This window comes from Indicator indicator, chromosome 16, assembly GCF_027791375.1.
Source record: "Indicator indicator isolate 239-I01 chromosome 16, UM_Iind_1.1, whole genome shotgun sequence".
Classification (NCBI taxonomy): Eukaryota; Metazoa; Chordata; class Aves; order Piciformes; family Indicatoridae; genus Indicator; species Indicator indicator.
The window spans coordinates 15,399,857-15,422,511 of NC_072025.1; the positions used below are offsets into that span (position 1 = coordinate 15,399,857).

The following is a 22,655-nucleotide window of genomic DNA, read 5'->3' on the forward strand; positions in this document are numbered from 1 at the left end:
CCTCTTGGGTCGACAGCATTGAAGAAGAGGCTTGACCCTGGTGATCTCTCAGCTTTATCCTGAATGTGACATCCAAAGGATAGAATCCCTTGTTGGTCAGTTGAGGGTCACCTGAACTATCCACTCCTCCCTGCAGGTGCTACCTCTGGTTTACTGCACCCCAACAAGGGGCACAAGCTGTGGCAGTGCCCTTGGTCTGCACCCTAACCCTTGGCAGGGACTCTTCCCCATCAGTGTTCTCACTGCTAGAAGCAGCCACTGTCTGCAAGAACCTGCTCTGAATTTTATAACGTGCCTGCACCAAGCAGAGACTGAGCTAAGAAGTGACATCACTGACCAAAATCTCTTCTGGTCTAGCTCAAACCAGGTCTTTGAGGAAACAAGGCACAGTGACTCCAAGGAGCCATACAACTGATAGCAGTGGAGGTCATACTAAGGATAAAAAAATCAGTTCTGCATTGAGCTGAAACTCTTCAGACAAAAGAACAGAGATGTTTACTTGAGCAGAAGTGAACATAGAGCTCCTAAACCCAGGCTGTCCTCTGACGGTTCACTGAGAGCAGGGATGCTGTGAATTGTAACTCTCAACAAAAAAACAGAGATGTTGACTTGAGCAAAAGTGAACAGAGAAGTTCTCCCAAACCAAGGCTCTCCTCCAGTGGTTCATTGAGAGCAGGGATGCTGCTGTGAGTTGGAACTCTCAGGGCAAAAGAACGGAGCTGTTGCCTTGAGCAGAAGTGAACAGAGATGTTCTAAATTGAGGCTCTCCTCTGATGGTTGATTGAGGGTGGGGATGCTGCAAGTTGGAGCGTGTAATTCACAGCCTTTCTCCTCAAATGATATTTGTTTTGACATTGACTCATGTAAGTTGACATAGCTGAAATCCTTCTGCGATACATCTCTGCCTGAAAATTAATCATGTTTATAATATTCGGAGAATTAATAACACCCATTGCTCAAGTCATTAACTTAAAAAAGGAGCTTCCAAAATCTGTTCTCTGCAGTAGGGGACCACAAATAAATGAATGCTTGATAAAATAATCCAAGTAGCAGTTTAACAAGCGTAAACTTGAATGTGGCTGCAATAACACAGAACTATTGTTTAAGGGTTGGCATCAGGTTGATGAGGTGCTTATTTCAGCTACAAAGCATGCACACACATGCATAATGAACTGCAGGATGAATTATTAATGTGTTGCTTATTTAGCCTCATCTGTCTAGAAGATAATGTATCCTAACTATAATGAGTGATTGGTTTTGTACATAATTACAGGAGCAGCAGTATCTAGGAAATTTGTTCTTTCAAAGAAGCCTTTCTAAAAATAAAATCCTTGTGCAAAACTCCCGTTTTATCAAAATCAAACCCACCAGGATGGAGAGTATATCATAAATTCAAAGGGACAGAACCATTATTAACATCATAATTTCACACAAAGTGTTTTACTTAATCATTCATTACAGATCATGTGCTGGAAAAGCATTTGTCTCTCTGTTTGTTTGTTTCTTTTCCTAAAGACATTTTCCTGCCAGAACACATTCTTAGGAGTTAACTCTTAAGGAGATAAACCCCTCAGAAATACAGGAAGAAGCAAAAGAAAGGATATAGTGATAGTTTATGTTAATTCTGACAGAATATTAATTAAAAAAAAAGTTGCTACTTGATTACTTTTCATTTCTAAAACTTGAACTACTGGGACTAATCATCTCTAATTTACTTCGACTAAAAGTGGTTGCTTGACAAGAACAATAGATCAAGAGCTCATTAACCTCTAAATCATAGTTCCATGACATTTTTGGAGTGGTGCTGCATTCCTCCTCTGTGTAGGAAAAGCAGGGAGTTGTGAATCTTGTGTCAAAATGGGTAAAACAGCATCTGGTTTATATCCTAATATGTGTTATAGACATATACCTTCATTTCTTCTGTCACTGCTCTGAAGGCCTTTCTTCCCTTCTGAGAATTATGGAATAGTTTGGGTTGGAAGGGACCTTTAAAGGTCATCTAGTCCAGCCTCCCTGCAGCCAGCAGGGACAGTGGCCACTAGAGCAGGTTGCTCAGAGCCCCAGACAACCTGACCTGCAGTGGGTCCAGGGATAGGGCATCTCCTACCTCTCTGGGTAACCTGGACCAGCATCTCACCATCCTCAGTGTAAAAAAATGTCTCTCTCTCTAATCTAAATCTCCCTCTTTCAGTTAAACCATCACCCCCTGTCCTGTCACAACAGGCCCTGCTAAAAGCTGGGCCCCATCTTTCTGATAAGCCCCAGAGGGACAGTCTCAGGTTCCACAGCCATAGGAAATCCTGCACCAAGAGGGCTCTAACATAACAAATCAGGTAATAACCAAGTAACATGTTAACCATGCTTAGCCATCCTTCTGTGACAGTGTGTTTGTAAGGATTTCAAAGCAAAACTCAAATATCACCTTATTTAAAACCCCATCCCTATTACAGACACAATCTCAAGAGTTTCCAGGGACATTCAAAGTGAGATCCACAAGGAGCAAGTGCCACAGCACTCATCATTTCAGCACCTAAGCCTGCAGTCCTGAGCACCTACAGAGAGCTGAGCACATGTGAGGCCACAGCACATCACATTGAGTTAGGATGAACCTCATATGGCAACAGAAAAATTGAGCAAGGGGACTTCAGGGCTCAGCTCTCTTGCTTGGTGGTGCAAAGAGGAGCTTCTCCTCCTTGAGCTTTGTAACTCTGGTCCAGAGAAAGCAAGCAGGAAAGAGTGTGACTGGGTATCCCTGCTTATGGAACTCATCATGGTTAGGGTGCTCTGAGTGTTTCTTCCCACTCAAATGACTGTGTCCATAATTAATACTGAATGATTACTACTCAGCAGTTAGATGAATTTTCTGAGAACTAATATTCAGGCTTAACTCAAGTGAAAGCTGGGAGGGAATTACATGTCCAGATCCTTCTGCAGCTGCAGCCCTGATTGGTTAACTCTCAGTTCTGTGCATAAGGGAGAAGTTGAGTGCTCTGACTTCTGATCCCACAGCACAGCTCATGAACTGAAGGCTCAGATTTCTTCTGGATTGCTTTTAAGTTACTCCTATAATCAGGGCAGTGCTTTAATCTCCTTCTTTCCCTTCCAACATATAAATTACCACATTTTTTTACAACTTGAAAACTCCCTGAAATATTTAGAAGTTAGTTACTACCACAAATCAATGGGACTGACTACAAAGGATGAATAATCAGGCACCCATAAGCATCCAGAACCTCTGATTTCTAACCTGATAGTATCCTATTTACTTTATCAACCTTGTAAAAGCTAAAAGTAGCAGATGATCCTTGGGGTCCCTTCCAACCTGGCATTCTCTGAGTTTAAACGTGCAAGGGGCTCCTCTAGAGCTGTGATCTAGGAGATTTTTGGGGAGTTTACATTAATAATTTTCTTTGTGACCAAACCATCACTTACAGTTTTTGTCTCCTCATGCTGAATACATTGGCTTTTCATTTTCTTTGCACCAAGAGACACTTCAAAGCGGCTGGAGTGACAATCCAGGTTTCCATCTGTCACATACAACATGAGCTGAGTCAAGGCCAGCTGGTCACTGTAGCAAAGGTCAAGGTCTGTTGCCCATACCTAAGCAGGACACAAACAGGAGCATTAAAATTATATAGAAAAAGGAGAGAATAAGAAGGATGAAACCCAGCAATCGTGGAAATCATTTGTTTTCATGCATGTTGGGTTGCACACTTCAAGTTCCCTTCTGCTGATGCATCAACCACTTCCAGATGGGAACTTCAAACACAACTTTTGAGAGAAAACCAAGAGGCTGAGGACAAAACAGGTGCCTTGTACTAGCAAGAAAAGCAGAGAGGTGAGCTCAACAGCTCTAAAGCCTCCATGACAGTAAATAGGTAATTCTCCAGATGGGAAATATCAGCTGAAGAATAATTAAGGTTACACGAAGTCAACTTAGAGATCCAACTGGGTATTTAGAGAGAGAAAAAGGGAAGCTCCAGAAGCCAAAGGCTAAAGACTTACAGTGTGGTTCTGCTTCCACCCACACTGTTTTGTGGTGCTAATTCAGACTTATACTCCTTTCACTACACAAGAATCAGACCATAAGGTTGTATGGCTGCCAGTGGAACACATCCCACCTCACCCACATGCAGGGCATACTTGCAGGCAACGATACAAGCCTCACATGAACCTCAAGAAGATTTCAAAGCATTAAAGCACACAAAAGCCAGTTAGGATTTGTGAGGCCATGGATGTAGCAGAAGGAAATATCATAGAATGGGTTGGGTTGGGAGACACCTTAAAAATTGTCTAGTTGCAACCCACCCTGCCATGGGCAGGGACAGCTTCCACTAATTCAGGTTGCTGAAAGCCTCATCCAACCTGGCCTTGAACATCTCCAGGGAGGGGTATCCATGACCTCCCTGGTCACTGTTCCAGTGTCTCCCCACCCTCACTGTAAAGAATTTCTTCAATCTCCCCTCTTCCTGCCCAAAGCCTTTGCCCCTCTTCCTATCACTACAAGCCATTGTAAAAAGTCCCTCCCCATGCTCTCCTGTAGCCCCCCTTCAGGTACTAGAAGGCAGCTCTATGTTCTCCCTGGCACCTTCTCCAGGCTGAACAGCCCAAACTCTCTCAGCCTCTCAGGGCAGACACTCCATGTCTGTGATCATTGTCAGTGTCCTCCTCTGGGTCCTGCTCCAACAGTTCCATGTCCAGAACTGGGCACAGCACTCCAGGTGGGGTCTTAGCAGAGCAGAGCTCAGGGGCAGAATCCTCTCCTTCCCTTGCTCCTTCTTTGATGCAGCCCAGCCCACGGTTGCCTTCTGGGCTGCAAGTGCATCTTGCCAGCCCATGCTGAGTTTTTCATCAACTGGCACCCCCAAGTCCTTCTCCTTGAGACCACTCTCAAGCAGTCATGGATTTCTTCTGCCAGGCTCCTCTACCCCAACAACCTGAGCTTTTCCCACTTAAAAAATGCTTGTGCCTGCTACACCAGTGAGAAATGTTAAGGCACGCAAAGATCTGCCCTAGAGTGGACCCCTTTAAAACAAATCTAGCAGTGAATGACTTGAATAAGCCTCTGAATGGTAAATGGCATCATTAGAAGGATATTAAGAGGTCAGGCAGTCAAGGCCTCTTGGTAAACTGGAGTTAATTTCTGAATCATATGCACATAGTAATGCCCTTTTTATAATGGTGAATAAATCACAGCAGTAACAGTTGTTAATATCTAACTGCCAAGGATCTGTTGCTGTATTAAATATCCTATTTGTCAACTTAAACATTTCCTGCTGCATGGGATAAAATGCAAATCAGGTGCTAATGGCTGCCTTTACTTAGTAATAGGGGAACATTCCCCAATTAGAATACTTAATTTTCTTCAATAATTTATACTTTATCATCACTCCTGCAAGACAGGGAAGGAACTTTCCTATCGATTTGTACTTTTCCAGTATGTGCTACCCTTCCCAATGAGCTAAACAGTAATTAGCAACTGCACGAACTGCAGAAGTGTTCAGCTGATTTCCATAAATATCACCAACTAATCTGTAACAGTCGATGTGTCTTGGACCTTGTTGGAGATGGATTTTAGGTCCTCATTTACAGCTTTGCCCCCTGAAAGGAGATGGCAGGGCTACACGAGGGGAGTGGGGACCATGGAAAACTGGGGATATCCAAGGACTGTTCACTAGCTCAGGCAAAGTGAACTCATTGCTCTTACTCCACATTCACTCCAACTTCACACAGCTGCACTGCTTCAACTTCAGTGTCTACACCAGAACTATTTGGAAGCTTTGTTGATGCACAGAGGGGCAGGAAGCAAATTTGACTGAAGGTGGGCCATAACCAGCCATAATAAGATGCCCCCAGCCCTGGAAATGTTCAAGGTCTGGTTGGACTGGTCTCTGAGCCACCTGTTCTAGTTAAAGATGACCTTGCTCACTCTAGGAGTGGGGTTGGACTACATGATCTTTAAGGTCTCTTCCAACCTAAACCATTCCATGATGCTGGTTGGGTCAAAGGATGGATTTGATGATCTTAGGTCTCTTCTGACCAAAACAATTCTGATTCTATGAAATGGCTGAGATGAAAAAATCGTGGAAGCAAAGACATACCTGCAGCTGCAGCACACATGGGTAAGAACAAGGGCTGCATTCTGGGCCAGGGGATGGCTCCAGCCTCATTTCTGCCCATGGAAAGGAATATAACTCAAACAAGAGGAGAAAAAGCTTTTAGCAGGGCAAGTTTTGTGTTGGAAATCATGAGACTAAATACTAGTTCAAGGAGTTTCTGCTTAGTCTGTTCATCACCTAGTTGCTCCCAACATGGTTTCATCATCTCAGACTGACTAAGCTCATATGACTGTCTACAAGATTAAGGGCTCAGATCATAGAATCATTTTGGCTGGAAGAGACCTTCAAGATCATCAAGTCCAACCGTTAACCCGGCACTGCCAGGTCACCACTAAAGCATGTCCCTCAGCACCCCAGGCATGGGGACTTCACCACTGCCCTGGACAGCCTGTTCCAGATGTGGCAACCCTTTTGGGGAAGGAATTTTTCTTAATATCAAACCTAAATCTGCCCTGGTGCAACTTGAGGTCATTTCTTCTTGTCCTATTGCCAGAACTGACTAATGGCCCTAACCATGCCATGAAGGAAGGTGTCCGTTCTCTCCCCTGCCTGTTACTCTTGCATGAAGGAGAGCTCCTACTGTCCACACCTACTTAAGCTTCAGTCACAGTTACATTCTCCACAGGTAAAATCATTGGATTTTTTGCAAATATAGGTGTTGATCTCCAGAAGCACAAGGAGGAGGAAGGGAAACATGGCTGGAAGCCACCTGTCCACCTCCTTTCATTCTGGGCCTGAGCCTGAGGCTGAACTACCCCTACTGCAAGATAAAGCAGCCAAATGGTCATTACCATGTGCCAGCTGGGATCACCCCCAAGGATTCTTTTCCTGGCTCAAGATTATCAGAGAGCACTGTATTGTGGCCATGTCCCTTTCTGTCTTGGATATGTCCCAGAACATCCCTAATGTGGGGAGAAAGGAAGAAGGATTAGCTGGCAGAAGATTCCAGTTTTATCCTAGCAGGGGATTCCCTTTGGCCATGGAAATCCAGAAGTGCCCTTTAAATCTGTTACAGAAATGGGAAACACACAGGGCCTGGGCAATGGGACTGCCTTTACCTTCATGGATAATGTCCTCCCACTTCATTAGTTCAAGTACAGGCCAGGTCATTAGTAACTAGCTTAACTGAATGCTTTAATGGAATTATTTCTAAGGCCCATTCTGGGTCCTGTAGGTCACAAGCACTCTCTGCAAAATTACAGTGACCAATAACAAGCAGCAGTTCTGATAGTTTTGAGCAAAGATGGAAGTTCAGCAGGCCTTGGGCTGGCTGATGGAGGCCTCTGAAGACCACAACAATGCAGCTGCTTACAGTGGAAGAAGGCAGTGGACATCTGTGAACGGGCTTTATCACTCTGTTGTTCTTGCAGTCTATCAAAAAAACATCACCCAAATCAAACAAAAACATATCTTAGAAACATCAACCCAACTCCACCTTTGTGGCACACAACCTTCCTAATGCTCTAACAGCTCCACAGAGCTCCAAGCAGAGGCAGAACAAACAAAAAGGTTGGGCTCTTCTCTTAGCAGGCTAGAAAGTTCACAGGATCACAGGATGTTAGGGGTTGGAAGAGACCTCTGGAGATCATTGAGTCCAACTCCACTGTCAGAGCAGGATCATAGAATCTAGCACAGGTCACACAGGAATGCATCCAGAATGGTCTTGAAAGTCTCCAGAGGAGACTCCACAACCTCTCTGGGGAACCTGTTCCAGTGCTCTGTGACCCTCACAGTGAAGAAGTTCCTCCTCATGCTGAGGTGGAACCTCCTGTGCTGTAGTTTCTATCCATTGCCCCTTGTCCTATCACAGGGTGCAACTGAGCAGAGCCTGTCCCCTCCCTTTTGACAACCAGCCCTCAGATATTTATAAACATTTATTAAATCCCTTCTCAGTCTTCTCCAGACTAAAAAGCTCCAGGTCTCTCAGCCTCTCCTCATAAGGCAGTGCTCCAGTCCCTTAATCATCCTTGTAGCCCTCCCTGTCCCTCTTGAACTGGGGAGCCCAAAACTGGATGCAACATTCCAGGTTCATTGAGGTCCAGCTCTTTAGTAACATCTAGTGGCTTGCAACTGGTTATCTCTTGAGGTAATATCAAATGGGTGTCAAAAGCTTTGAAAAATCTGAGCTGTGGTGTTTTGTGGATTGTTATTTATTATTATTTTATGAATCTATTTCCATAGTCTATAGAGCAACATCTGTGGAGGTCAGACAGTTAATAACCAGATGAATTATCATCTCCTCCAGTAAATCAGGAGCTGTTAGAAGAAGGCCTATGCAAAGGTCAAGTTTGAATAAACACAAAGGATAAAACAACCAGAGAAATGAACAAACATTGAGTACTTGAGTCCATCCTCACTTACTGAGGGTTTACAGCAGGGGGAGGTTCACAGCTGTGGATATTTACAATCTGAGTGCTGCATCCTGACAGGATTGTAGCGTAATGGAAGGAGCTTTTACCTGAGAGGTTTTGGGACTTTCAGGACTAATGGTCAGAAATTAAACTGGAACAGAGCTCACTTGTGAAGTCCAGAACTGATATTTGACTTTCAAACAACAAATGGAAGTTGAAAAGATAATCAGATCTAGGGGTTTACTATGAGTTATGGTTTAAAAAAAAATAGTAAAACAATGGCAATGGTTAAGAGCTTAGATAGTCTTCAGAGTGATTTTAGATTAAGTTGAGCAAAGCACAGATTAGGACTCTCCAAAATCCCACCACTGGTTAAAAAACCTAGCTAGAGTGCATCCTGCAAGATGAATACAATGAAGTTGTGAACTGCTCCCTTTCACACAGGCTGCCAAGTGCTGCCAGGAGATGCTCTCCTTCAGTGTGTGCAGCTTAAGAGCTTGATGGTAAAGACATCTCCAGTGAGTAGTCACAAGTGTAGTGGAATTCTTTACAACTGCCATAAAAATGCTTCAGCCTGAAAACATAAACTTGAGAAGGGACAGAAACATAAATTCTTAAGGAGTTACTAAATTACCGCTTTTCACTCCCCTGTTTCATCTGCATCCAGTATTGACGTGGATGTTATTGTTGAGAGCACGCCTGCTCTTTTTTAAAGAAGTGGTCGAAGGACACAGTAAAAATGTCAATTAGTAAAATATTAATGCAGCTTGGGCACTGGAGAAAGACCTTTTATGACTTCAAAAATTCGCAGTGGAATCGATCATTTCGGCAGCGATCGCCGACAGGATCTTATTGAGCTGCCATCTCGTGGCAGCTGCTGGGATGGACTGGTGCTGACCTAAAAACTTAGCTGAGGGCCCCAGACCTGGCCCTAACCTCTGTGCTGCAGAATGTAAGATTGGAAGATGGTTAATGACAGCATCGAGGCTCTTGTTTGGAAATAACACAGAGAAAATGCTACCTTCTGTCTGGAGTGGGTGGGAATGCTGAAGGATCACAGAATTGTTTTGGTTGGAAAAACCCTTTAAGATCTTCCAGTCCAACCTTTCTCTAACTCTACCAAGGCTGGTGCTAAACCATGTCCCTCAGCACCACATCTCTGCCTCTTTTGAAACACATCCAGGGATGGGGATTCAACCAACTCCCTGGGTTGAGAACTCTTTCAGTGAAGAAGTTTCTCCTATTATCAACCTGAACCAGTGCAACTTGAGGCCATCTCCTCTCATCCTATTGCTTCTTTCTTGGCAGAAGAGACCAACTCCCACCTGGCTGCAACCTCCTTTGAGGGAGCTGTAGAGAGCCAGGAGGATTCCCTTCTGCCTCCTTTTCTCCAAAGAGCAGAATCCTACAGGAAAGCAGAATGGATCCCACCAAAAGCATTCCTGAAAGCATTAATGGAATTGTAACACCAGAGCTGATCAATGGCCTTCAGAGACATCTGCACTCTGCTCCTCCTCACCCAGACCTGCTTGCATGGCTGATGCCATCCTCCTCAGAGGCTTTTCAAGCTACTGGACTGTAATGAAGGAAGAATACCTACCTAAACTTTCAGCTCTATAATTCTCCTTTTCTCCTGTGTCCAAAATAAACAATTTAGTCCAGTTTTCTCTGACTGCTGCCACAAATGGTGTGGGGCTGTGGAAGCTATCAGACTGATGAAAAAGGTGACTTATGACCCTGCTTCTCCAAATTATCTGTCCAGAGACCTATGGATGTAAGTAAGTTTATGCATTCAAGCAGTCCCACTCAATTAAATGGACTTACGTAGGTAGAGCTCCTTGACAGGTTGGGATCTGAGCAGCATTCAGTCAATACTGTGCAAGACTTCACTTGGAAGGGTCAAGACCTTGCTCTTAGAGATCAGCCTTCCCTAGAGCGGGAATCAGAAGCGATTCTGCTCAAGTTATGCACCAAATTCTTCTCTTCCACTTTTCCCCCTAAGACACTGAAAACAGTGTGTCTCCATCTCTCTTTCCCTCAGGAACAAATCACAGATGCTTAGAACTGAGATGGAAACAGATTCCTGAGGCAAACAGAGAATTGTGCCAGGTCCCAGCTTTCTCTGCCCCTGCTGGGATGCTCCCAGCTGATGCCTAATCCCATGGGTGCCTTCACCATGCTCAGCCCCACGCTGTGCTCCAGTTTAATCATAATTTAAACAAGAGCTGCATGTAGATAGAGGACACAACCCTTGGGTGTCTGTGAACTACCTCCTGGACATAGAAATAGTTGCAAAGAGGCCAGAGAGTACTGCACATGTCCTGTGAGGACAAGGGAAAGAGAGCTGGGAGAGACCTGGGTACCAAGCAGAAACACATGGAAAGCCCAAGAAGAAACATCAGGCAGTATATCTCATATCCGAAAGGTTACAGCGTGAAGGTAGCATCTCTCTTGTCATCTTTTGGTCAGTGTAGACCACAAGAACTGCCAGAGAATAAAGATACTGCTCTGTGACAGTCACAAAGCTCTCCAGTGACCCAAATAGAAGCAGATTATCTTTAAGGTTCCTTCCAACTCAAACCATTCTGTGATTTCTGTGTTCACTCTGGCTTCCTGTTGACCTGGGTGTTTGACAGACATGCATTGCTCCTCCACCCATCACACCGAGGCTCTTTGCTACTTGTGCTCCAAAGGAACACAGCAATGTGACAGCAGCATGTTGAAGGAACATACCCACAAACAGCAGTAATATGAACAAATACAAGCAATGCATTCCCCATTGTCCATAGCAGAATTAATTTTATGCTTATGACAGCATAGGTTGGTGGCCAGTATGTGGAGGAAGGAAATTCTGCCCCTTTGATCCTCTCTGCTGAGAGCCCACCCTGCACTGCTGGGGTCAGCTCTGGAGTCCTCAGCACAGCAGAGACAGGAACCTGTGGGAGCAGGGCCAGAGGAGACCACAGCAATGCTGGGAGGGCTGGAAGCCCTCTGCTGTGAGGCCAGGCTGAGAGAGTTGGGGTTGTTCAGACTGGAGAAGAAAAGGCTTCAGGGAAACCTTCTGGTGGCCTTTCAGGACTTAGAAGGCTGAGAAGAAAGCTGGGGACAGACTGTTGAGCTGGGCCTGTTGTGACACGACACAGGTTTAAACTAGTTCTAGTTTTACACTAGAAGAGGGAGATTCAGACTGGAGAGGAGGGAGAAATGTCTGACACTGAGGGTGTTGAGACACTGGCCCAGGTTGCCCAGAAAGGTGAGAAATGCCTCATCCCTGGACCCATTCCAAGTCAGGTTGTCTGGGGCTCTGAGCAACTCTCTCTAGTTCAAGATGTCCCTGCTATCTGGAGCAGGGCTGGACTAGATGTGACCTTAAAGAAGGTTTTCTAATCCAAACCACTCCATGATTCTATAACAGATGATTTCTAAAGGCTTTCAGATGAAGAACTGGAAACTCCAAGGCCATACATTGGCTTCCTCTGTCTCTGGAGTCCCCTTTGCAGGAATGCACAGGGGAAGAACCTGTGAGGGTGTGGCTGGCAGCACAGAGCTGCTCAGGCTGCAAAGACAGAAATAAGTTTGCACTTATTTGCCCCTTCACATTTCTTGAAGGGTTTGTATTTATGGAGCATGTAACGTGAATGTTTCAGGGGGTTGTGTATGAAAATACTCAGGCTGCCCTGGTAACAGATGTTCAACGATATATTTAATTCTGAGGTTTACTGAAAATACCATATACCAGTTGATATTTTCTATAAAAGAGAACTTTGAAAGAACACCCAAATATCCTAGACTTGCAGGAAATACATCTGAGCCTTTCAGCTACTGCCCTGAAGTGAGCACAACTGATAGGAGTGAGCAAATGTCCTGAGAGTCTAACAGGGTTTCTTGTTTGCTAAAAAAATGGTGCTTTCAGGAATACAATCTTTGGTGTAATCTCTCTCCCCCAAGACAGATGGCATCATTAATTGCCTCCACATCTAACTAAATGTAAAAACCTGGCCTTAAATAATGTTAAAGTTGTGCTAGATGCTGACAGAGGAAATACGAAGGTAAAATCAATTGGAAACGAAGGAAGAAAACCAAGAGGCAACAAACAGTGCTAAGAAGCCAGAAGACACCCTGAGTGATTTAATATGACCTTGTTCATGCCAGGAAATGTCACCAACTTAATAACCTCAGTAGCATTTCTGCATTTGGGTGAACTGCTGGCTTGGGCGAAACAACTGGCAGAACTCCCACTGCCTTCAGTGGGAGTCACCCCTTAATCTTTTGTCACCCCTTAATCTTTATAAAGCAACCTCCCGTGGAAGTTGTCCACTATGGCTTATCCACAGATCTCATCACAATGGCTCTGTAAACACCTTTTGGGAGCCCAAAGGAAGGGTGATCTGTATGTCAAAGCTGACATGGTACCAATTCTCTGGGTCACCACAATCACCTCACAGTGGTATCAAGAACTGAAAGTCTGACTGCAAGCCTTCTCTGAGCTTAAAATGGAACATGATTATCATAGCACTGCCAAAGAGCTAGCTTTTGCCAAAAGACACCATATGCTGGCTCTTTGGTTTGAAATACAAGCCCTGTGCTCAAAGCCTTTTTGTCACACCATACAAGCTGTGATTTCCTGATGCCAAAGAGAAACAAACACCCACATGGATTTGAGTGCATCCACCAAAAGTCACAGAATCCCAGCATGGGACCTCTGGAGATCCATTCAGTCTAACCTCCCTGCTAAAGCAGGGGCACTCACAGTAGGCTGCCCAGCATCACGGTGTCCAGGTGGATTTGGAATCTCTCCAGAGAAGGAGAGTCCACAACCTTTCTGGGCAACCTGCTCCAGGGCTCTGGTACCCTCACAGCAAAGAATTTTCTTCTCATCATCAGATGGAACCTCCTGGATCCCTCGGCACCACATTCACTTGTCTTTCAAACCTCTCCATGGCTGGTGACTCCACCACCTCCCTGGGCAGCCTGTTCCAATGCTTGGGAACCATTTCTGTGAAGAAATTCTTCCTAATACCCAATCTGAACCTCCCTTGGCACAACTTGAAACCATTCCCTCTTGTCCTGTCACCTGCTGCATGTGAAAAAAGAATGACCTCCACATCATTCCAACCTCCTTTCAGGGAAATGTAAAGGGCCTCCTCTTCTGAAGAATAAATGACCCCCCGTTCTTTAGTCTTCAAACCCACAGCCACTACCAGAGCACTGAAGGCTCAGGCCACCCCTCCTTTATGACTCTGCCAGCCATCATTGGTGGCAGCAGCAGATTCTGCAGTCACCCCCCTTCTGCTGTCTTAATTTATTATCCGGCTTTTTACATTGTCAACAGTTCTGAGACAGCTGACTATGAAATTTTGCTGGTAGGCTTGTAAACTCTGGCAGGGAGGATGAGGGTTACTTGAGTGGTTCTGGTTTTACCTTTTACAGACCCCATCAGTCATCTCTACATGAAAGACTCTCCTGGGGAGGATTCCATGAGAAAACATTTATTTAGTCCCTTCTGTCCTGCTCAGTTATAGAATCATAGAGTGACAGAATGGCTTTGGGTGGGAAGGGACCTTTAAAGGTCATCTAGTCCACTAAGCAGGGACATCTGCAACTGGAGCAGGTTGCTCAGAGCCCCATCCCATTGTTGCATGGGGGTGAGATTGCATCTTTCTTGAAGGGAATTCTTCTCTTAGATGTTCTGAAAGCCACATGGAGAGCACATGTGGTTTGAATGAGGAGATACCACAGGCAGATGTTCCGTACCAGCCAAGGGACAGAAACTCCAGGGCTGGAGACATGATAACTGGACTGCTTTCCATTACCTCTCTCTCCTTAAATTAGCCATTACAGTGTAAAGCAAATTGTTCATCACCACCATCCTGTTAGCTATAAGAAATTGTCAGCATCCCCTCTTCCTTAGATCCTCCCTCAAACCTCAGATCCACATTCTTACAGACACTCAAAAGAGTCCAATAATCCCTCTAATTATTTTTACAGAGCAAAATACAAGAGATTCAGAGCATTCTGAAAATAATTTCATCTAAACATCTCAGCCATAAGACCATCATCTCTAATTACCAGCTTAATGCAGAATACACTTCTTTTAGAGGAGGAAAATAAAAAGTCATTAGAAGGAATTAGAATATTATTCTCACTCAGTTTTGAAAGCAGCCCTACAGGCTTTGCTGGGTTGTTACCAACAACAGTTCCTCAGGTCCACTGGGCAGATCAGGTCTAAATTTGATGTTATTGTTACAATAACCATGTGCTTTACCTCCCTGCACAGCTCAGAAATAAACTGTTCAAAAGGGCAAAGCTTTCCCCTAAGATCTGCTGGAATCAAAAGCAGACAGTTCTTGATCTCAGGAGGACAGCGTGAAGTAGGGGACCTGAGAGGGGTCTGCAAGAAAGCCAGGAAGGGACTTTTTACAAGGGCTTGTAGTGGTAGGATGAGGGGCAGTGGCTGTGAGCTGGAAGAGGGGAGATTGAGACTGGGTCTTAGGAAGAAATTCATTACAGTGAGGGTGGTGAGACTCTGGAACAGGTTGCCCAAGGAATGTTGTGGATGCCCCCTCCCTGGAGGTGTTCAAGGCCAGGTTGGATGAGGCCTTGAGCAGCTTGGTCTAGTGGGAGATGTCCCTGCCCATGGCAGGGGGAGTGGAACTAGGCGATCTTTAAGGTCCCTTCCAACCTATTCTACAAATCCATGAATCTGCCCCACTCACCTGCTGCTCCATCTTTTGTGGATGGATGAAAGTCACAAAATCCACTGAGAAGTAGCCAAGCACTCCTTTGGATTTACAGGTTTCTCCAATTTTGAAGCAGAGTGAATTAAGAACTGTTGGATCAACAGAATGTTGTGGAATGGTAGTGCCAGATGATCTCAAAGGCCCTTCAGCGTGTAGCTGGTCTCCAGATGACACCATCTTTATCTCGCCCGTTGGCTCTATCAGCATATCCACTGTCAGGTTTGTGATGTTCTTGGAGGGTGGGAAGGCTTCTATCACACCACCTGGTAAGAATGAATTAGCTGTTAAACTGGTGATCAAATACACACATGATGCTCTTCAGAGTGCACAGAATGAGACCCTCCAGCTCCTGTTGTGCTCAGACTTCGCAGGGAGGACTGCTAAGGAGACACAGCAAGTAAATAAACATAATGTGAGCAGCAGAGCTAGAACTCATGAATCTCTTAGAAGAAAAAGAAGATATTTCATCTGTTATAGCACTGCAGAGATCAAACAGTGGCTTTTGAGCTGCAGATGCCTTGCAAGCAGTTCCAAACTGGGTATATCACATATCTGACAGCAGAAATACACTCCTGAGTAGTATGAATGAATTCCAGTGGTGGGCAAGGAAGCTGCTGAAGGGTCTAGAGCACAAATCTTGAGAGGGGCAGCTGAGGGAACTCAGGTTGTTCAGTCTGGAGAAAAGGAGGCTGAGGGGAGATGATCTGGCTCTCTACAACTCCCTGAAAGGAGGATGGAGCCAGTTGGGGTCAGTCTCTTCTCCCACATAAGAAGCTAAAGGACAAGAGGAAACTGCCTCAAACTGCACCAGGTGAGGTTTACGTTGGATGTTATGAAAAATTTTTTCCCCTTGAGAGTTGTTAAGGCCTGGTCCAGGCTGCCAGGACCATGGTGGTGTCCCCATTCCTGAGGGTGTTTAAAAGCTGTGGTGATGTGGTGCTGAGGGACACTATTTAGTAGTGACCTGGCAGTGCTGGGTTAATTGATCTTAAAGGTCTCTTCCAACCAAAACAATTCTATGATTCTAATCCTGGGCTGGGCTCCCCTGTAGTCCAGCTAAACACCAGGCCCAGAAGAGCAGTAAAATCCAATGTTGGGACCTTGAGGGAGTGCTATCTCCTGCTATAAACTTATCTTGGAGATACCCATCCACATGCAGGTCTTAGATAAGTAATCTGCTTTTTGGAGTTCATCCACATGAGGAACTCTGTGTTTAGAAGGGAAGAGCTGAAGATGACAACTTCTAGCATAAGAAAACTGCCATGCATCCTGGATATGCCTCTGTAGTGCATATAATGCCCTAAGTCATTTAGTTAGGATAAACTAACATATGCTTAAAACTGGTTTTATGTTAACTGGCATTATTTTAAAAACCCATAAAGCTTTGAGTCACCTTTGTCTCTTCCACAGATACAGGAATGTCTGAAACATAAATACCCATTATATGTCACAAAAACGATGGCAGGGCAGAACCATTGTAGGCATTTACTACCCAACCACAAACTATTTTCTGTCCAAAATTTGGTATAGAAAGACAGGTTGCTAACCTTTGTGCAAAGCCCACTCACAGATACACTGATTTGCAGTGATTAGACACTTAGGTCTCTGCTCTGCCTCTTCTGGAAAGCATGGGCTCACATCTGAGCTCTAGGTCAGCTGGGTACTGGCCAGCTTTGATCCAAAGGTGCCAGAATTAATGCAGGAATCCCTGCTGAGGACAGCACCATGCAAACAGAACTATCCAGCTCTCAGATTGGAACTTGTTCATCTTCCTTTGGTTGGAGGGCAAGAAAGAGCATGGCAATGGTCTAATGAGTCTGTGACAACATGCTGTAAGGGACAACGTGGCATTGCATTACTGGTCCTCAGGGGCAACCTGCCTGGAAGGCAAAAGCTGGGAAGAAAGCTCAGCTCCTCTCCAAACTGTGAAGGTTATGAGCACAACTGACCTCATGCAATGTACTTATGTAGCATCCACAGCTCACATACAGCTCCCTCACTGCTCCTACAGGTGAGAAAAACAAGTCTGGCAGATGTTTGCTCACCAACACCTACTAAAGATGCAACATTCTCACATTTACCCACAGGCAAACTCACGCACAGAATCACACAGAATACATCGGGTTGGAAGTGACCCTTGAAGGTCATCTTGTCCAACCCCCCTGCAGTCAGCAGGAACATCTCCAACTAGATCAGGCTGCTCAGGGCCCCATCAAGTTTGACCTTGAATGTCTCCAGCAATGGAGCCTCAACCTTATCCCTGGGCAGTATTACACCACCCTCGTTGTGTAGAACTTCCTCCTGATGTCCAACCTAAATCTACCCTGCTCCAGTTTCAAACCATTGCTCCTTGTCCTATCCCTAATAGCCCTTCTAAAGAGTCCCTCCTCAGCCTTCCCATAGGCCCCCAACAGATATTGAAATGCAGCTCTAAGGTCTCTCCAGAGCCTTCTCTTCTCCACGCTGAGCAACACCAACTCTTTCAGCCTTTCCTCAAAGGAGAGGTGCTCCAGCCCTCCAATGCATGATGGCCTTCCCTAAAGTCCACTGCCAAACGTGACAGCTTCCAGTACAGTAAGTCAGGATGAAGGAGTTGCTGCTGATTGATCCAGAATCATGTGAGGAAGGTACTCCAGGATTAACCTAGGTTAGAAGCTTGCACAGGACATATGAATGATAGAATAGTTGCCTATAATTCATTTGTAAATGAACATTTGAAGCATAATGGCGAAATAAAAGGAGAGAAATATTTAAATGGGTCCAAGATTAACAAGAATATGGCATACAATATGGTATAATTACTCCTTTTAACACTTAACAGCGACTTTGCAGTCTTATTTACCTTGACTAAGAAATGTTTGGAGGAATTTTTCCCATGTAGGGAATCGTTTCTCATTGACTGGCTGTACGTGCTGTGCTAAAAGGCCCGGCAGCTCCTGGGAGATCTTCACCAAAGCTGGCTCCTGCAGAAACAAATTAAATAGAACCACAAGCAATTTTACTACAGAAATGAAAACTGCTTGTGGGGTGATTAAAAACCAGGCCTCCAACAGGCAAAAAAAAAAAAAAATGTGGTTACTGTTTACCCACAGTTAGGAAGCCTTTTTTAATTTTTCTACTTTCTACTCTTCCATCCTGTCCTTCTCTGAAAGACAATTTCCCCCCTCCTTCAGCAGAGTATCTATTTATTTATAATTTATATTTATAATTTATATCAATAATTTGATCTGGCACCTGAAAATGCTAAGTGCCTGGTAACTGCTTGGGGATCAATAGCAGCAGTCAATAACTTCTACATTGTTTAGATTTTGAAGCTCGGCCTATTGAAACAGTCACATATGCCAGCAGTAGTTTGCCTGATCCCATGTTTAAGCTGCTCTATCAACCCAAACAGCTTTTAGATTAAAAAAAGAGGAGTAATCAAAATCATAGAATTGTTTTCGTTGGAAAAGACCTTTAAGATCATTGAGTTCAACCGTTCTCCAACTCTACCAAGGCTGGTGCAAAACCATGTCCCTCAGCACCACATCTCTGTCTCTCTGAAACACATCCAGGGATGGGGATTCAACCACCTCCCTGGGCAGCCTGTTCCAGGGTTGAGAACCCTTTCAGTGAAGAAGTTTCTTCTGTTATCCAGCCTAAACCTTCTCTGGTGCAGTTTGAGGCCATTTCCTCTCATTCTATCACAGTTTCCCTAGGAGAAGAGACCAACCCCCACCTGGCTCCAACCTCCTTTCAGGGAGTTGTAGAGAACCAGAAGGTTTCCCCTTCACCTCCTTTTCTCCAGGCTGAACAACCCCAGTTCCCTCAGCTGCTCCTCACCAGCCCTGGTCTCCAGACCCCTCACCAGCTTTGCTACCCTTCTCTGGACACGCTCCAGCCCCTCAATGTCCTTCTTGTGGTGAAGGCCCCAAGACAGAACTCAGATAAATCAGACAAGAGTATTTATTTTCCATTCTCCAGTCTGTAACAAAATCACAGTGTATTTGTGCTTCTGTGTTTGGTAGAATTTGACAAGTCATACTTGTGGGAGATAAATAAACTTTTTCCTAGTTTCAAAGTCTTTATTATCACACACACAAAACAACCCCATTAAATCCCAAAGCTAACTGCATTGCTTTCACTGTTCAAAACCATCCCAGAAGTACACAAGCATATAAAGTGCAAGGACCCTGACTCTATAGCTTCAGGCTCCTTTCCTTGCTGCTTCATAAGCGTTCCCCTGCTTCCCCTGGGTCTCTTTGCTTCTGTTTTACATCCTCTCTCTTCAGCATCCCATGCTTCAGAAGATGACCAACCGTCCTCTGATCCTGGCAATATCCTTAGCCACAATCATATTATCCTGAGCTCTGGAGGAACACAATAAAACCTTTTGGCTAACATCTAAGAATAGGAAAAAAACCAAACCTGTTTTCTCCAAAACAATGCATTTGAAAAGATGGGGTTTGTCATGAAGTATATGATGTAATGTAACCAAAAATAGGAAGTCAAACCCAGCTTACTGTGATTTACCTACAGAATGAGAAGGAAGAAGGGCCAATAATTTGCTCAGGGAGGTGGTAGAGTCACTGTCCCTTGGAGGTGTTCAGGGAATGTGTGGCCATGGCACTTCAGGACATGATTTAGTGGCCATGGTGGTCTTAGGTTGATGGTTGAATTCAACAATCTTAGAGGTCTTTTCCAACCAACACAATTCTATGATTATATGATTAAGGGATCAACTTTATGTGTAGAAGACCTAGATACATCTTGTTCCTGGATTCAGTCTGCCTGTGAGACCTCAGGAAAGTGACTATCTGTCTGTGCCTTAGCTGTCCAGCCACAAAATAAGGACAGCTGTTGTTTCTACCTCACACAAAGAAAAAAAAATGCCTTAAAAAATACTGCCCAGAGAAGTGAGAGATGCCCCATCCCTGGAACCATTCCAGGTCAGGAGCAACCTGCTGTAGTTGCAGATATCCCTGCTGACTGCAGGGACTAGATGGAGCTTTAAAGGTCCCTTTCTATCCAAAACATTCCATGATACCATGCTCATATAATGGACATTAGGCAAGGAATGTTGTGATACTTCCTCAACAGACCCAGTGCTGCTTGCTTAAGTGAGGTCAGATAGCATTGGAAGGGGACTTGAGCACAGAACGAACTCAGAATGTCTGTTAGGACAACACAGATGAACAGTGGCCAGCCCAGGACCACTTTGCAGTTCAAAGCACCCTCAGCACTCACGGACTATGACAGATGAGTGTGTCAAAACCAATCCCCTTACAAAAGATGCTTTCAAAGAAATCACCAAAGATATCTGAGAAACATTCTTGTGATCAAAGCCAACTTTCAAGAAGCAATGCTTAGATAAATCAAGGTGTTCATGGAAGGTAGTGGAGCACCTGCTTTTCAAGGATCAGCACCTGCAACTGATTGTTGTTTGCAACTGTAAGCTCTCAAAAGGCAATCACCCTGATTATAGGGAGTTTTAGTAGGCAAATTCAAGCCCAGATCCAACATTCATTCAAGAAGTCAGACCTTTTAAAAGGATCAGTGCTCAGTAGGCTAATTTGATTTAAATTGGACAGCATCTCCAGCAGAGCTTACCAATGTTTGAGCTCTTGATGTGGGCACCAAACAATTCAGAATCGTAGCCTCAATGGAAACAGGGAACATTTGTTCAAATCTTTCAGCTGATGTTTCATAGTACCAGTAAAAAAAGAAGCAATCCAAACACTGTTTATGTCATGAAGAAATCTTTAAATCTATCCAAATCTGTTCTGTACCTTTTTTAATGAGCAACAATTTTCACATAGGAATCTTTATTAAAAGGTACAGAACAAATCTGGGTAACAGTGAAAAACAATTTTCATGCAGAAATCTTTAAATCTAACCAAATCTGTTTTGCTTTTTTTTTTTTTCATGCTGCTTCATTGTTATAAAACAACCAATTACACCTTTCCCCTTTCCCAAATATAAAAGAACTTCTTTTTTTGCAAGCTGAATTTTGAAAGGCTTCCTTAAAATGGCAGTTGCCACAAAAAATTAGGATCAAATGGGGCATATGTTGAAGGCAGTGGTAGGAAATCTACTGGAGACAGCTCAGTCAGCAAAGAAAAGCCTGTTGAGAAGTAAATAAACAGAAAGAAGAAATAGAAACAGGAAGACCTGGGGACAGAAAGAGGCTGCAGAGCAGAATGCATGAGAAAGACCTAGGGCTTTTTAGCTAAAAATCAGAGGGAAAGGAAATTGTTTAGACCTTGCAAGCAAATAGAGTGAAGAAAGTAACTCCAAACAAGTAAAGCTGACTGGGCCAGAGAGGAATGAAATCATCAGATCCTCAGCAATACAAACTGCCACATCTCTGCTGAAATCAGTGAAGCTGGGGCAATTTATGCCACTTCAGCAGCACCATAACAATTCATACCAGTTATAGCATGTATCCTTTACACTGCAACCACTGGAGCTGGGATAACTTACTCCAGCTGCCTGGATGTGAAGTGGTCCAACCCAGTTTATTCTGATATTCTCAGCCCCACCAGTAAACCTGGTTGGATTGGCAGAGGTCAGTACTGCTGTCTTGCCATCCAAATGACTTTCATTAGGCCCTGTTCTGCAAATTAAGGTTTGCTCATTTTTTCCCTCAGTCTGATGTGTTATTTTTCCCTCATTCAGGCAGGTGCATGATGGCCAGAACCACAACCTACTACTGCACAGAACAAAACAATCTGAAAGGTTTATAAAGATGGAAATGTTTCAGGGTTTTTTTTGGAAGTGACACAGTGAATGCCCTTATCTGCTTAAAAGTTTGCAACCTGCTTTGAAGCCCAGGCATTTCCCTGTTAACTGCAAAGTTTAAAATTAAAAAGTGCCAATTTTGCCTTCCACGAGCTGGAAAAGTATGTTCTGATAGAAGGCACCATCATGTAAAACAGCCATCATTACCAAGTAACACAAATGTTTTTCGTATGTAAAATTGCTTTGTAAAATATTTGCTCCATCTGCTGAAAGTAGCAAAGACAATTTTCCCTGATAGCTAATGGCCCATTTCAGCTGGATGGCAAACGATTCACCGTGCCTGCGACTTGCATTAAGTAGGATGGTGAAAACAGTGCACAGAATTCTCCACTTATGTAGCATTATCTCCTCCCTGCTTCCTGAGAGCCCGTCCCTCATTACCACGGCCTTCGCTTTGGATCAGCACACAGGACGAGGGTTGCTTTTGACTCAAGAGGCTTTTTTGTCAGGCTGAGGCACATATGCTATGCTTCAATACAAAAGCACAAAACAGCCACTTCCCTTCAGTAGGAGAACAAGAAGGTTAGTTCTCTTTCAACTTTCCAGCACTTAAACTGCTGTTCCTTTTTTTCACACCACATGGGGCCATGGTTTTCTCTTCTGGCTCATGCTGTCACTCTCCACGCTGAGGATTTCAATATATAAAGATCAAGCACTTCTTTTTA

At 44.3% G+C, this 22,655-nt stretch overlaps 1 protein-coding gene across 1 annotated transcript in view; it reads right to left on the bottom strand.

Moving 5' to 3' along the window:
• Nucleotides 1-22,655, bottom strand: part of IQCH (IQ motif containing H) — a 75,408-nt gene that overhangs the window by 8,213 nt on the left and 44,540 nt on the right. The window contains exons 15-17 of the mRNA XM_054387739.1: nucleotides 18,053-18,173; nucleotides 15,187-15,473; nucleotides 3,433-3,600 (exon numbers count right to left, since the gene is read on the bottom strand). Coding sequence (XP_054243714.1) covers nucleotides 3,433-3,600; nucleotides 15,187-15,473; nucleotides 18,053-18,173 — 576 coding nt within the window. The remainder of the gene's footprint in view (nucleotides 1-3,432; nucleotides 3,601-15,186; nucleotides 15,474-18,052; nucleotides 18,174-22,655) is intronic.